Source organism: Argopecten irradians, chromosome 4, assembly GCF_041381155.1.
Source record: "Argopecten irradians isolate NY chromosome 4, Ai_NY, whole genome shotgun sequence".
NCBI lineage: Eukaryota > Metazoa > Mollusca > Bivalvia > Pectinida > Pectinidae > Argopecten > Argopecten irradians.
The window spans coordinates 34,312,830-34,330,226 of record NC_091137.1 but is presented as its reverse complement, the minus strand read 5'-3'; the positions used below and the strand labels follow the sequence as shown (position 1 = coordinate 34,330,226).

Genomic DNA, 17,397 nt, shown 5'->3' with positions numbered 1-17,397 from the left:
GCGCAAAATTTTCTAGAATGAAGTACGAAAAATGTGCAGGATGACCCTTTTTTCTTTCAAATAAGCATTTTTAGAAAATTTCAATCGGCGAAAATAGGGGGGCAAAAAGACATGTTTGCCCCCGTCCTGGGGAACGGGGGGGGGGGCAGTTCCCCCCTGCCCCCCCCCCCCCCCCCCCCCGCTTCCTACGCCCTTGCCTTACGAATCATTACTGAATGAAAAAGAATTTGTATCAAGCGTAAGTGCCTATTTTTTGTGGTTCTTTGGTGCTAAATATACAGGGATACTCCATAGCAAGTTAATTGATATAGGAATAAGTTATTTTCCAGTGTGTACAAACATGACTATTGAAAAAATACTGTTATTTTAACAATAATATACAATAATATACGAACCACCAAACATAAATATTGGATAATAGTGTTGACGGCATCATTTTCAATTTTAAGTATTAACGACATCATTTTGATAAAACGTAGATATTATATCTAAATATCAAGATTATAAGGTGATATCTTTTCCGCTACAACAGTAGCTATACATAATTCAAAATTAAACAGTGATTAATTACAATAGGCGACATAATTAACAAAGTATTCAACATAAGACATTGGAAATATGCAGAAATTTGGATTGCTTACAAAACCAGAATTGATTGTTAACGATATCAGGCACTATTTTGAAATTGTATTGGAGTGTTTGAAGAAACGGAGAGACTTATAACACAGATAACACTTGCTACTGTTGGTGTACGTACGGTGCACTCATTATCTTAATGAGATTGTCGTTATATATGTAAACAATTTTCCGCCATTTAAATTGCAACGTCAACCATGTATGTGACGCACATCGTAGTTCCTTCCCCGTGTAAAACTGAATAACCGTCGACTCGTTACATGTTTTGAACCTGTTTACCTGTCGGTCTTTGGCGTGCTCAGATTCTGTCATGCGTGACTGGATACCGATGTAACGGATCAGAAATACGTGAATGGATCCGTCTATCTCGTGCGCCTAAGATAATGAACTCGCCCGTCGGGTAGCCGGATTTGCGCAAGGGAGATTTCACGGAAAATGTTTGCCTTTCCATTATATCCACAGAAAACTACCACACATATATAAAACAAAATGGCGACGAAAATAAACAATAGTACAGGGACAGCACCATTATTTATTAAAATGAATTATATTAAGAGAAAAAAGAAAATGCTGAGTATAAAAACTAGTTGATCCCAAGGTGTGCCTCGACCTTGATGAAGTATACCATGTGATCTCAATCAGCGGTGACTATTGTTACAGTTTTATATACTGTAAAAGACACCGGATCAGAGAGCAGATCGACTCTGTTGTTTCACCCATGTCTTCTGCTAATGGATGCAGGAAAGGGACCGGGAGACGGACAGCGTCCGTTGGGAAAGGGACACAGAAACTCCGTAATATTGCATCCAAGGATAGCAACCGTGTCCTGAGACCCGGACCTGGACCTATAGCTAGTGGACCATCGGATGAAGGACTTACCAAGGAAACATGTTCGTTTGTTTGTGATAAAGATAGTCTGGTTAGTAACGACCCGCTGTTATGTTTGGAGGAAGTATATGATGAACCAGTGTGTACCCCACGACCTTTTAGTCCAACGGATATGTGGGTGAGTTTGTCCAAAGGAATAGGAGAATAGTAGTTACAGATCTGGACACACACGGACATATAGGCAATTTTATATGTTAAGGAGCCTAAATCGAAAATTGGTAAAAATAATACTCTACAAATTTACGCGGACGGGCCCCTATATATAAAATGCCTCAAATGGACTATGAACATTCTAGTGGATCCAAACACATTGCATACATGTATAAACTATAAATAATTTCAGATCCCTGTGAGTGTCTACTGGGATATGAGAATATGTTACAATCATAATATATTTGGACCCACCATAAATAGACTATGCATTTCAAATATTGTAGGGGTCTAGATAAAAAAACCATGGGCACTTCATTATAATAAAGATAACTAACAGCCGTCAAAGTATACCGCGGAACAGAAAATTCACAATACCTTTATTATATTTGTTGTCAACTATTTTTCGCGGCTACTAAATTTCAATGCACTAATGGGTTGACCAATTTAGAATGATCTACATTTATCTATCACATCAACTAATGACTACCCTTGGCTAGAGCGAAGTTGCCATCATGCATAATTATAGGGGGCTTGATGCGACTTTCCAACAAATAGCTTCAGACATTGGATTCCTATTCATAAGTCCATAATATGCATATATATACCGAATTTTAGTTACAGCTGCGTGAAAGAAATATTTCACAAAATTCAGATATTTTAATCATAGACGATATCGCTCAGTGCCTAAAAGAAAGGAGTTAAACAAAATTGACGTTATACCACCCCTGGACTATCTCGTAGTAAAACTGAAATCAGTTCAGAAGAAACCTGAACCAATCAAAGGCCTGCAAAAATTTAAGATGTCGAGGGATTGGATAGTGCCTGATGGAGAGCTACAAGTTACGAGTTGCTACAAGTTTTATTATAACCAAATGCGATACAGCATTTAGGCATCAATGTAAATACAATGCAATTAAATATAATCAAAATTCACATAATTATACTATACAAGATGGCAGAGGACAATCTTATACACATAAATATATAAAGAATCAAGAGAACTATACATTGTAGGTATTTTACATTTGCGCACTTGCTCCACTGTCCATATTCAACGAATATATCCGTTCAGGTTCCGTGTGATTTTTTGAGGACCATATCATACATAGTAGACATAAATACATAGCATTTTCAATACATTAACCAATACAATGTACTTTTCATTGGACTCGATGAGTTGATCAAGTGTATATATACCTGTTATAGCAACTTCAGTATCGGCTTATACCCTTGGCTAGCGAAGTTGCTGTTATGGATGCCTTGTGCGATCGCAGGCGTTTGGCTCTATAAGTATTTTTTCTCTATATTTGTAATACTGTGACAGACTATTAAACATTTGAGGAAAATATCTATAGAGGAAAATATTTATAGAGCCAAACGCCTGTGATATAATGTAGTTTATTTTATACTAAATCCGTTAATGTTGTATGCTGTTACATGTACCATATCTTCAGGTAGACTTTTACTGTACATTTTTGTATTTCAAAGATTCACAGATCTAATTGTGACTTCTGTGGGAAGATCATTATGTTTCACGTTGCCACTGCTGCTACTAGTTGCTACATCTTTCCGTGATTTTAGGAATGAACATGCTTTTTTATCATACATTATTTCAGAAATTTAGATATATGTGTCTGAATATTTGTAGATGTCATTCATTAATTTGAAATGTCATCCTATTATCCTGAAATACGACAGTGTTGTTAGATTAAAAATTTTGAGTCTTTTTAATTTGTGGAAAGTCGATTGTTGATTCCCGGAAGACTCTTCGTTGAACTAATGTGCTGCACCGCTTCTACTCCTGTGAATGCTTTGGTCTATGAAATATCAAACATCCTTCTTCTTTTCATTTATATGGTTGTCAAATCACATTCAAATGTTAGTTCTGAATCAATTCGTACTTACAATATGTATGTATGTACACCAATATATTTCTCTTGTGATGAAATGTAAGCGATCGAGTAAAAGAAGTGAAAGAGACCTCCTGTGAGAGGCTATACAAATGTATGTTGTAAGAGGGATGTACCCAGGGTCCCTGGCATTGCTCTAATTTGCTGGGGAATAAATCTCCAGGCACACGCAGATCCCAAGAAGTGTATATTGTACGGGTACCTGTTTATAAAATTACCTATAATTATAACTATACGTGTATATACTTCTCGGGAAATGAATTTGGCATAACAAATGTTCCATCAAGTGACTTCATCCACATCGACATCGTCAGCATAATGACTTGTCGTCCTCGCTGTTCGTAATTACATATATTGAAAATTATTGTGTCGCCTAGCTCTCGGAAACCCATTGCAAGGGCCAGTGTGTTTGCAGACTAAAAATAATCTGACAGCATGTCTTGGTAGTATTCTCTACTACCAAGACATATCTACATTGTATTAACAAAAAAAAAAAAAAAAAAATGCGTGCGGCTGTGGGTGTCACCTGCGAACAAGTCCATATCCGAATTTATTATTTCCGGAAGATCATTCATGGGTATCACTAAAACAGAAGTGAACCAAGATGCACCTTGTGGATTTCCTGACGATACATGGCGGGATACATGTTGGTCACCAAACCTTTTCTTTCATTGTTCAAAAAGCAACATTATATAGATCTATTGTATATGAGACCTACGTGCATGCAAACGTGAATGATGGAAAGCTTTAATATATATATATGTGGCTATACATATTTTTATTTCATTTCGGCGCAGGCGAATGCGGACATTTGACGCGCGCGCCGGCGAACGCGCCTTGTCCGGAATCATACATTTGACGCACAGTGCATGCCTTCTGCTGCTCAGAACGAAGTCGGTCAGTAATTATAATGGGTCGTCAAACACGGAAGAAACAAAAACAAGAAGATACCAAGGTCTCTCTTTGAAAGAAGAATGCATTTTAAAGCACGATATTTACATTAATGACTAGAAATCGATCATTACAGTAATTATTCTTTGAGAAGTCTCTCATTTTTTGTCGCGTTCACGGTTGTTGGTAAACATACAATAACAGTCATTGCCTCTCTTCCACTTTACTTCATATACCTATTGTGATTAATAAAAAGATTTTAAATAATAAATATAACTGATTTCGGATTACATGATATGATAAGTCCCTCATCATGCATTCTGAATTATCCCCCCTTACATATTGCTTCCCATATTAGGCCTATATATATCTAACTAATTACAGATTTTTACACCCCCATGTGTATTTCGGATTTCATTGTAAGCTTAGTAGGGATACATGACCCATGATAAACAGCTATCTATACTGAAGTTTGAATAAACAATGCATCAATACACAATGTGATTAATAAAAAAATAGTTAAATATTTTTTTCCATTTGTAATACAGTACATGGATACTGAACTTAAGTATACTTCAGAACAGTACATAAAATAAGATACATGAGTTAATCAAGTTTTTTCAAAGTAGTAATCAGATCTGGACCATGCTGTCATTCACATGAATATGCCCAAATGCCATATCATAGGATTTAATAATATTTGATTAGTTATCTCCCTTTGAATATTCTCAAGCGCTGACAGAGGATAAGCAATTATCATCATTTGGACAATAATCAATGCTTAATTAATCATGTATATAGATGTCTAATTAAAACAAATCTAAATATGAAATAATTTTGTTTTGCTTTTCTTGTCTGTACAATCAGTGTACATGTAACTGACATCTCCACCGAGGGTCTAAATAGTGCCGTGGATTTATATAATTTAGTAGAATTTTTTTTTCAGGATGTACCACAATTAATTATTCTTAATACTTTTATTTTGAATTGAAATAAGACATAAAAACTTTTCAATGATGGTTGTAGTTTGATTAAAGGCCCACTACCTTTCCGGAGGAAAATTTAAAGGTTTCTTAAAAACATTAATAACAAAAGAAAATATATATCAATGGCTTAAGATGAGGTTACAACACCAAACATATGCAAGATTTCCTGTCTAATGTACGATAACAGTGGAGATTCATTTCGCTGTTTTGCCGTCTGGCGCAGTGATAGTCAACTACCGCGCGGCATTTAGGACGACGGCGGGAAACATAAAACGACCCGCGTTATGAAAATTAACATTTTATTTATTCTAATTAAACAGTTCTGAAGGTGATGATAAGAGTGCTTGTAAACGTATAGTTAATAACTTCTGCGACTCTACAAAATTCTTGATCTCGTTTTACATTCCTATTTTAAAATTAAAAGCCGTTTCGGAAAGGTAGTGTCCCTTTAAAGTAAAAAAATTTGGTTACTGAAGAAAAAAACTTGGATGAAAGCTACAATTTGTTGGCAGTGGAACATCTTTAACTTTTATATGATTGATTTTCATTTAAGACTAAAAAGGACTATGCGTGTTTTTGGCCCTTTTTAGCTCCTCAAATCAATTTTTGAAAGTCTCTATTAGAAATTAAGTTGTATTTGAAGTATTTCGTGTAGTCGTGGCAAAAATTTTCTAGCTCTAGTTGCCATGGTTACTATCCAAAATTAGTGAATTTGAAAATTTTGTCTTAATTTTATTTTGTCTGGGTTTTTGTTTTTTATAGTTTCAGTCTAATAAACAATAGGGCATTATTTTGAACAAAATTAATATTTACTGAGAATATTTAAAATTTGTTTCTACATTTTCATCTCAAGGTTAGGATGGTTACCATAGCAACTGGAGCTGAAATAATGCACTTCCATCCTACCTTTTGTATCTAGGATGTACAAGATAATTGGCATTCAAAAATGTAATAACTAAATAACAGGTTTCAAAATTTGACTAATTCAGTAATTTGAGGGTAAGGGTAAAAAATGTCACAAACCATACAAAATCCTTTCAAATTAATTTGAAAATCTATGTCTATGACCCATGATTTGATATTTTCAACTTGTTTATTTTTGCATATTGCATTTAACTTAATAAGTGAGTTGACAATCTAAATTAGTTCCACTGATTATAAGCTCCCACCTCAATTTTAAAGCACCCTTGATGGTTACTCCCATAACATGAGAGGTCCACTGCTCACTTTCTTATTGGACGTTATTTACGCAAGGTAGTGTTTCAAAAGTGTCTTGTCGTGCCATATAACTAACATTGTTGGAGTACCTCGGCGATTATTTTGTAAAATACTGTACAACATGAAAGTTTTGCTGTGCAGAAATTTTCGTGTTTCCACATTAAAGCAATGAATTGTGATTGACGTTTTTTTGTTATTGTTGTTCCATCTGCTAACCAAGAATATTTCTACCAAAAGAATGAATTGAAATCTCTAAAAAATCAAAGAAAGTGCTCACAAATATTTCATGTTATACAGAACTGTAAGAAATAATAGCTAAGATGAACTGTTTTTTTTAGACCCCTGATGCAGGACATGGTGGCAATACGTCCCTTGTTGTGGGCAGTGAGCCGGACATCTCCATTCTGTATGGCCAGATCTCTTGTCTGACCACTGACCACCAGATACTGACCTGTAGCCAAGAGGATGCATTTGAGATGTGTAATAGCCGGAGTTATCTCCTCATATGGCTAATGATGACCATGCCAGCAGGGCAGGATATTCTCAGCCTCACCACATCGATAAGGTAAATATCATATTCCATCCAATAATCGCCTCCATCCCTATAAGCACCCCTCACCCTGTTTGAATTTAGCCTCAATATCACTTACCTCAAATTAAATGCAAACTGAAAATGTGACCATGTATGTTTCTCTATCGCTAGACAAGACTTTCTCTACAGAGTTCTTTTCTAGATTATCTTCCCCTAGTTTGAAACTTAGAATCGGACATGTAGTAGATACAAAAAGAATCAAGCCAAATTTTAGCGATGTTTTTATTTCAATATTCTAGAGACTGGTGGCCAGTCTACCCTATGACTTACTTTGTGCACTCTTTGCTGTATTTGCTGTTGTTTCTTTCATGTATAAAGTGAACAATATTTGAATACCACACCATCACTTCAAAATTTGCCTGTTACTAGATATGCCAGCAAATGCAACAGAGGAACAGTTCTGATCGGTGTGTCAAGTAACCCATCTGCTGGTATGTTTCATTAGTCATTAATGTCTCGTAACAATGAAAGCCGGAGTGACATTGATCCCTGAATGAAAAAAATGGTGACGATGAAAGCCGGAGTGCCATTGATCTGTGAATTAAAAAAATGGTCAGAATTCAAAACAATGGTGTGAAGGTCTGATAACCACAAATTTCAGGAAAACAATCTTGGTTCTATTTTATGAGGAAAGACAAAATAAATCATCGCTATTTCATCTACAGTGGAACTTGGTTGATACGAACTCGGATAATTCGACAACCCGGCTTAATACGAAGTACTTTGCCGGTCCAGGCCAAATTCCCTCTTTATCTTTGTTTAAAGAACTCGGATAATTCAAATTCGGAAAACTCGAAGAATTGTATTGTAGTTGACTTAAGACGAAGTAAATTTTGGGTCCGAATGACAAAAACCATACACAAAATGTCCTTATAACTCGAAATGAGATTTTTTTGAACAACATGTTCGCCGAAAATGCCGATTTTTTTCTCTCCATAAATCTGCCGTAGAACAGCATTTCAAAATATATATCTTGTTTTATTGTTATAATTTTGCAACTGCAATCGGCGATTTTGACATCTCTCTTGTTCACATGATTCCATGACTTTTAAATAAGGTAGTTGATATGCAAGAAAACGAAGAATTGTATTGTAGTTGACTTAAGACTTCATGGCATTGATGAGGTAGTTGATATGCGAGTGAACTTGTATTGTAGTTGACTTAAGACTTCATGGCATTGATAAGGTAGTTGATATGCGAGTGAACTTGTGTTGTAGTTCACTTAAGACTTCATGGCATTGATAAGGTAGTTGATATGCGAGTGAACTTATATTATAGTTGACCTAAGACTCCATGGCATTGATAAGGTGGTTAATACGCGAGTGAACTTGTATTATAGTTGACTTAAGATTAATTCCATGGCATTAATTAGGTAGTTGATATGTGAGTGAACTTGTGTTCTAGTTGACTTAAGAACTCATAGCATTGATGATGTGGTTGATATGCGAGTGAACTTATATTGTAGTTGACTTAAGACTCCATGGCATTGATGAGGTGGTTGTCCAACCGGTGTCCACACCGACAATCCGACAGAAATACTCAAAATGGACCTCTGTGGAGCTAGTGGCAGGTAGGAGTTCTGTAACTTGTCACTGCATGGGAGAGGCGTAATTAAAACATTAAGATTTTATTCCTTATTAGGTCTTCTGACCCTCTGTGATGAAGTACCATGTACTACGTGTTTGTTTAAATGAATGACATTGACTTTTATTTAAAGTAACACCAAAGGTTAAATGTATTAAAATCTCTAAGGGACATTTTCTCTATAAATAAAATAATTGAGGACCAATTGTTTTGCCTGTAGCAAGCTGCCATCATTCAAGATTTAAGCCAAATTGCTATTGTATCCTGGAAAGTCCTCGGTTAATTCAGCTTATAGTGTTTCTAATAAGTCCAGGACCATTACCAAAAGCATGTACATTCTCATAGAACAATTCACAATAAAAATAACTTTCTGTTTTAATTATATGTTTGAAATAACAGAAGAATCCAGCAGTTTAAAAGACCTGGATAGCAATATCATTTCCATGCCAGCGACCCCTGCCACACCCTTGACCCCTATGACCCCTGACACTCCAGCTACACCAGCGACCCCAGCTTCAGCATCTGATGATAGTTCACACTTCAGGTAAAACTGATAATAGTGATAAACTGATTTCTGAAAATAATTCATGGTTATTGCAACAATGTCTATCTACTTTAAAACAATTAGACATTTGTAAGTACTCGTTTAAATACTTGTATGGAATACAATGTACATATTATTTCTGTTTTTGCTGACTGTTTCAGTCTGTCACTGGACAGTGGTATTGATTCACTGGTGTCCACCCCTCAGATGACCCCAGAGCAGGTCAGCTGTGCCCTCTCAGGACTGACCAATCTTCAGGCACCAATCAGGGAACGACGGCCACAGAATGTCGTCGCTGACCATACGACTAAAGAAAAGCTGAGGAGGTAAGTTTGGACATGAAAATAAGAGTCATTTATTCTTAAAATTGTTAATTTATTATATGAAATTTGGAGTTTAATCAAACTTCAAGAAGTTGTCTTGTATACTTGGTAGATAACAAGTAGTTTGGGGTGTTACCCTTTAAACTATAGTTATGGTTACAGTGAAAATGAAAATATTCATTAATGGCTGATGAGGTGAATACAAACACATTTCGTATCGGTAATGTAACTTCAATATGAAACACATAAAGGATTAAAACACTTCACGATAATACCAAAGTTTCAATCAATAATGCAGTACATCAATAAGGATTGTTAAATTTCTAGTGTAAAGGCTCACTACTTTTACGAAACAGCTTTTAATTTAATAAATAAAATGTTTAATTCCCTAACGCAGGTCGTCTTATGTTTCCTTGCCATCATACTGCATGTTCATTGACTATCACTGTGCCAGAATGCAAAAAAGCAACATGAATCTTTACTGTTAATTAATGTAGATAACGCTTAAACCTAGAAATAGTTCATTTGTTTGGTGTTGTAACCTCATTTTAGGTCATCAGTATATATTTTATTATAAAATATCAGTTTAAAAAACTTTTAATTTTTGCTTCGGAATGGTACTAGGCCTTTATGTCTTTAAACCTGTATTAGAAAAATAAGTCGTATGGCAAAGTATCGCCCATATTGTTTATCATACACAGAGTTGAATACAAATTTGATTTCTCACACAGCGGTGACATACATATTGAATGTCTCTATTTCAGAGAGCGTATCAAAGACAGTTGTGACCAGTTGAGGGTCCTACTTCCATATATCAGGGGTCGCAAAACTGATATGGCATCCATACTAGAACTATGTGTGGACTACCTTAAGATTGTAAATGCGGCACTGCCTCAACAGTTTCAAACACAGGTACTTTAAAGATTCTTACTGTTGTTGTTTTATACAATGTTTTCTTCTATTATTTTGTTAATATCAGTTAGAACTTTGCATCAGATGACTACAGGAAGGGGCTTAATTCTCAGGTAACACTGACACATGACATGTTTCATTGCATAGTAAAAATTATCCCTTGGTAAGGCTGTATACAATATAAAAAGTATTTAACAGTGACCTACATTTTGTCCCTTGACCTACATTGACCAATTCTTGCATGACATATATACTGCTTATGATGCAGACTGTAGATAGCATTGTCATGTTTTGACATATTATAGTTTGCCTGAAGATATTTGTTGACTAATAATATCTTACGACTAAAATCATATCATTCTTGTCTTTAGTTTTGCTATGAGATGGTCCAGGGTTAGATATGATGTCAGTGATAGTAACCCCTGGAGTATTGAGGATATTTGTCCATGCATATTTCTGTATAGGTTGGCAGGACATTGCTCTTGAAACAAATAGAAAATGGTCTTATAGATCATGTTAAGATATCTCTATCCCCAGAACAGAGCCTTATAAGATTTATTCTCATTCATTTGTTGTTGTAGATTGTAGATGTGCTGAGTAAGGACATCACATCTTCGGCTGGACGGCCTAAAGGATCCGCCTCAAAAAAAACCAAACGCGGATCCCAGTTTTCTGAATCTCCATCTGCCAATCTAGTGTCATCAACTGTTGAATCGGACAAGTAAGATATTGTCAATCACTCATTGTTATTTAAAAAAAACCTCAAGTAAACAGCATATAAGTGTATTTGTTGTCACTTATCAGAGAAATATACATGTAGATTTTGTTTTCATTTTCGGTATGAAAGTTTGGCTGGAGTTCTTGAACAATATTGAATGCGTGACTTAATATTTAGAGATGACATATTTTACAGAACTGGATTTGACAGTTCTGTGCCAAAAATAGACACTACAGGGTCTTTCAACTTTTCTATTGGAGAGACAGAACCAAGCACTTTGAAGCAAGGTAAGCATTCAGTTGCCTCATGATAATACAAATGTATAAGAAAGTTGTGGCTTTAGGATCATGAAATAGGGATAGAGTTTGTTTTTAGGTCATACGACCTGAATGGATATATGGAACAGCATCACTTTGAGTAGTATGTAGATGATGTCTTTGTTATTTTCTTTTGAATATTATCTCATATCGGCCAAGAAAATTATTATGCAACAATATGAAGTAATCAGTGATGACAAATGTCTGGTAATTCGAATGTGTAGCACCTAAATTCTTTTGGATCTGTTTGCAGAGTTAAACAAGACGTTACATGAAACCAAACCAGCCAAGAGGTTCTGTTCTCAGCCTCTTTCTGACCTACAAAGTATGTGTTCCTCACCAATACAGACTCTACCTTCATTTGAAAACATCAGGATCACTCATTTGGAAAGCAACAGTCTAGGTAATTGTATGATGGAGTTAAAACAGACTTACACTTTGTGTCAACACATTCCCTATATAACTCAGAATTAAAAAGAAAATTAGCTGAATCAGAATTTTATAATATATAAAAATGCTTGAAATGCAACATTTGCGAAAACATATCATTCCTATATGTTACTCTACTGAAAAATAACTTCATCTCATGAATAATAGACGATTGTTCTTGACATTAAGCTGTATATACATTTTCAATATGTTTGATTACAATTATCTAAAACCCTTGTATTCTGGTTGCTTCCACAGATCAATCCAATAGTACATTTCCTTATCAGTCAGTACAGATGCCTCATACTTCCACACTGTTTGACTACGACTCCACAGTTGGAGGACGTTTTCTGAATACGCCACACGATCCTTTCTCAACATCAGCATTTTTCAACCCTTCTGTAGCAACAAAGCAAACTGGTACTGATCGGAATGATGCTTTTGGACTGTTTCTGGATACCCAATCATTTTACCAGTACTATGGAACTGGCAATCTAACCTCAACATACAACGGTAGTCGTACGTCCACGACCCAAGACTATGTCAATCCCAATGCCGTTCTGTCTGTACCCTACCACGACAAACTAAAAGTGGAGAAGTACGATGATCAGGTAAACTTGGTGACGTCGGCAAACCTCTCGCCTAGTCTCTCGCCAACAGATATCATCTCTGTGTCCAAATGATAGTTTGTTAGTCAGGCAGACACTCTGAAAATGTAGTAGAGATTTGAGTAGCAGTCCTAGTCTAGAACAGATGAGATTTAGTACAGGGAAAACTCTGAAATGTTTGCTGTGATTTGAGTAGCAGTCTACAACAGTAAGTGAGGGTATTGCCCTTGAAGAATAGACAGGCTGAGGTGATATTGTCCTTGGGAGTCAGTTCATTTATGAGGTAAGGAAAAGGAAGAATCAAGGCAACCTTGTCACCAAGAGGAATACGATTTTCTGAGCAATTTAAATCCTTTAGTAAATTCCATTTATTAAGTACACAAAACTTTGGCCTTTGATTGTCTACTGGCATCGTTTTTTTTACCTTGTCCAAGGGTCTAAGGGGCCAAGGCCAATTGTTTTCACTGCTTCTGCTGATTGATGTTCACAAACCTATTTTAGCACAGTCAAATTTTAGTGCAAATGCAAAAACTGTAAATTATGATTTACTAACGCAGATATAAAGTAATGCAACTCGATGTTCAATACCCAAAATACCTTTTGACAAAATTTAGCGCTTTACCTGAATTAGCCCTTCAAAGACAGTCTGAAAAGGGTTAAAATGGAACTACCCCTAAAATAACAAAAAATCAACTATTTTCCCAATTTTTTAAATTACAGAAAACATATTTGACTTAAAGGTGCCTAAATGAAAATAATAGAGTGTCCTTAGATTAATGATCTTGACCTAAAAGTTCACATTTAACAGTGAAGTATAGGTATAAAAGTCTTGTTGATGCTCTTGTCTATGATCACGATAGCATTTATTGTCAATTATTCTAGTGTTATCTTCTGCTAAACTCCTCAATAGAAATCACTTTATATATATATATATATTTATATGGTTTTAGAATATATATTTTGTTATAATTGTTATTGTTTTTATACCTTTTATATACAATATAAGAAGTTTCTGATAAAATACTACTCTTGATGTTATTGAGATTCTTGTACTTTGGTAGTAAAAATAACAAAAGATGCTTTCCGTTGGATCAATATAACTTTTGACTTCTATCATACATCGCCTAGTTTCCCCTGTTTGTCATGCTTTGTAAGCTGTTGGGCTACATGACGTTTCATAAAGTTTTGATGTGGATCTGTATGTCTTACATCAAACATTAATTTTTTCTTGTTTGTCATTTGTTGCAATTTTATGTGTTCTGTTTGTCATGCTGAAAGCATTAAAGCTGGACTATGTCTTGACAATTGAACGTTGGCCAGTTTTCTTTATCAATTAAGATCTACTTAACAAGTTATTGTTTGTATTTGATTGGCCATATCCTTGGTTTTGTCAATGTAATCTTTTTAAAGTCTTGGTCTTCTTTGATAAATTTTAGATTCATTGAAATTGATTAATTCCTCTTTGTATTCCTATAAAATCATTCCAAGTTTATCACTCATTAATGTTTGATTATTACATGTTCTATACTACATCCTGTTTGCATTCCAAACAGGACAGGATGCATTCCATTAAAACTGGTTTTATTGATTTTCTTCAAGTCCGATATCTCTCGTAAACTAGTAAATTTGGTAGTTTTCTTTCTCTTATTTTACTTCCAATAAAGATTGGTTTTATACAGTTTTTCATCCAATTCTGATTGATCGCGTCCTATGGTCCGTTTATTATATAATATTGATCATTTTTGTTTCCCATTTGTTTGATCACGTCTTCTTCATTGTCTATACATGTATGTGATCAAGCACTGTTTGTCGCCAATCAAGAGAAAACGTTTGATTGTGTCCTGATCTTTATCGTTTAGTAAGTAAATCTAAGGTAAAAAAAAATATGCCTGTTTAGGGTTACCCGAACGACCCTAATTTTTTTACCCCCGACCCTAAATTTTTTTCCACTTTTCTACGAAAAAAATAATTAAATGTCGCTATTTGATCTCTGACTCCAGTTCCGGTCATTATTTTAGAGTGAAAGACACTTATATAAATAATAATAAATTAAAAAAAAATAAAAAACGTGCCGACCAACCGACCCTATTTTTTTGCCAATGTAACCCTAAACAGACATATTATTTTATATGGCCTAATACATTTGCTGATGTTTCCTTTAGGCTTTTGCCTCCCATTATAATGCATTTGATATTCCCTTTGTGAACGATGCTGTCTTTTTCCACAGAAACCAGAGGTATTATCATTGGCATTCGGCTTGGGTTACTCTGTAACTCTTGTAACGTCTTTAACTGTTGAAATTGTCTCTATTTCGCAAACATTACTGACGAAATATTTCTCTATTTCGTTATGTCGCCCATGGTCCCTTGATTATTGGTATGAATTAAGGAACGATATGAAACATGGCTTAGTCGGTAACAAGCTTATTGTTCATATTTAAATATGAGAAATGAATGAAAGTGGAGGAAGGAATTTTATATGTGGCTTAGATATGGCTTTCAATGATTTGCGCCAAGATCCATTCTTATCCATGTTTGTATCTTTTGTGTCATTTGTTGTATTAGGTTGATGCATAGACTTAAAAAGTAATATAAAAAATCAACAAACTAATTTTTATTTGATTACCTTGATATTATATCTCTTTATGATGAGGTTATCATTCATTTTTTTGTATATAATGGTCTGTCTGACATAAAATATAAGTACATATTCAACTCTAATTACATATGGGTCAAGGAAGTAATATAAACAGCTGTTTTCCAGATAACACTAGATTCTTTTAAGATGTGTTTGTAGGATAAGAATTACTATGAATTTATGTATTGAATATGGGACAAAGAAGTAATTCTAAAAGTGTATAAGACAATATATTGTCGAATTTTTAAGAACAAAAAACAACAAAAAATTACATTTTAATAATGGCCGGTCATTTTCATGGGGCAAACATTTCCTGATTTCTAGAAAATGATGTGAAGAATATACATTTTTAGGTCATCTGACCCAAAGGGTCAGGATGACCTATAGTCATCATGCACCGTCCGTCGTCGTCCGCCGTCCGCCTTCCACCGTGCGTAAACTTTTCATTCAAACAACTTCTTCTCAATAACCGTAAGGCCCAAAACTTTTCATTCAAAAAACTTCTTCCAATAACCGTAAGGCCCAAAGTACTCTTTGAACAACTTCTTCTAACTAACCGAAAGGTCCAGGGTACTCATATTTGGCCTGTAGCATGCTGGGATGAACGGCTACCAAAGTTGTGAAAATAAATGACCTTGACATACTTTCAAGATCACAGGGGTCAAATAGGCTAAAATCTTTAAACGACTTCTTCTAACTAACCAAAAGGTCCAGATTACTCATATTTGGCCTGTAGCATGCTGGGATGAAGGGCTACAAAAGTTGTGAAAATTAATGACCTTGACGTATTGTCAAGGTCACAGGGGTCAAATAGGCTAAAATCTTTGAATTACTTCTTCTAACTAACCGAAAGGTCCAGGGTACTCATATTTGGCCTGTAGCATGCTGGGATGAAGGGCTACCAAAGTTGTGAAAATAAATGACCTTGACTTATTTTCAAGGTCACAGGGGTCAAATAGGCTAAAATCTATGAATGACCTCGTCTAACTAACCAAAAATTCCAGGGTACTCATATTTGGCCTGTAGCATGCTGGGATGAAGGGCTACAAATTGTGAAAATTAATGACCTTGACGTACTGTCAAGGTCACCGGGGGTCAAATAGGCTAAAATCTTTGAATGACTTCTTCAAACTAACCGAAAGGTCCAGGGTACTCATATTTGGCCTGTAGCATGCAGGGATGAAGGGGTACCAAAGTTGTGAAAATAAATGACCTTGACGTACTGTCAAGGTCACCGGGGGTCAAATAGGCTAAAATCTTTGAACAACTTCTTATAACTAACCAAAATGTCCAGGGTACTCATCAGGTATTTGGCCTGTAGCATGTTCAATCTAATTAAAATTAGACTTGTAATTCTGCTCCACTACGATACACTATGTTACGCTCCAATAAAAGATCTAACGATGCCCCATTCGAGGTCACCTCAGCATGACCTCTGGCCTAGAAATGGAACATCTCGGGACGTACTATTATCCGTTTACGAAGATTCCGTAGGCGACACGCTGATTGGCTAACCATAGGGGTCATGCTGAGGTGACCCCGAATGGGGCACCGTTAGATCTTGTATAGGTTGATCCCAGATTGAAGATGGCTACCATGAAACCATATCTAATTATTTTCCTATACAGCTATTGCCAAGATAGTCAGATGACCGTTAAGGCCCTTGGGCCTCTTGTCTAAATCACTGTGCAGATTTTTTGCAACATCAACATCACATGTCTCGTGAAATTGCGATAAATCATTCCCGTGAATATTACTGGCTACCGGATTAGGGTCATGTCTCAAAAGCAATATTTAAATTTTCTTAGTCATGGTGACACCAGTTTGATGAAAAAATTGTTGCTCATTTATGGATAGTGGCAAGTGACGATAATTAGTGTCAACATGTTACAGAGCACTTAAACCCAATGTGTACACGCAAAGATTGTGCTGATAAATCTATGTTTTGTTTTGTTAAAGTAACTCTCCTTTGAGATAGAAGATTTCTAAACAATTTCTAAATATCATTTAAGTCAGTTATCGCGTTTTAGAGTTAATTTTTAATTCTTGGA

The 17,397-nt window shown here is 35.4% G+C and overlaps 1 protein-coding gene across 2 annotated transcripts; it reads left to right on the top strand.

The window, feature by feature from the left end:
• Positions 1–1,318: 1,318 nt before the first annotated feature.
• LOC138321414 (uncharacterized) lies at positions 1,319–15,823 on the top strand. 2 transcript variants are annotated; one of them, XM_069265087.1, is made up of 11 exons: positions 1,319–1,642; positions 7,021–7,247; positions 7,644–7,705; positions 8,740–8,844; positions 9,258–9,402; positions 9,564–9,728; positions 10,490–10,637; positions 11,219–11,358; positions 11,551–11,642; positions 11,926–12,075; positions 12,360–15,823. In XM_069265087.1, exons 1-11 carry the CDS (start codon positions 1,355–1,357, stop codon positions 12,782–12,784), a joined length of 1,947 nt encoding a protein of 648 aa, XP_069121188.1. In that variant the 5' UTR covers positions 1,319–1,354; the 3' UTR covers positions 12,785–15,823. The 2 variants fall into 2 exon arrangements, with proteins under 2 accessions (XP_069121188.1, XP_069121190.1); XM_069265089.1 differs by lacking the exon at positions 1,319–1,642 and adding an exon at positions 4,447–4,542.
• Positions 15,824–17,397: the final 1,574 nt, after the last annotated feature.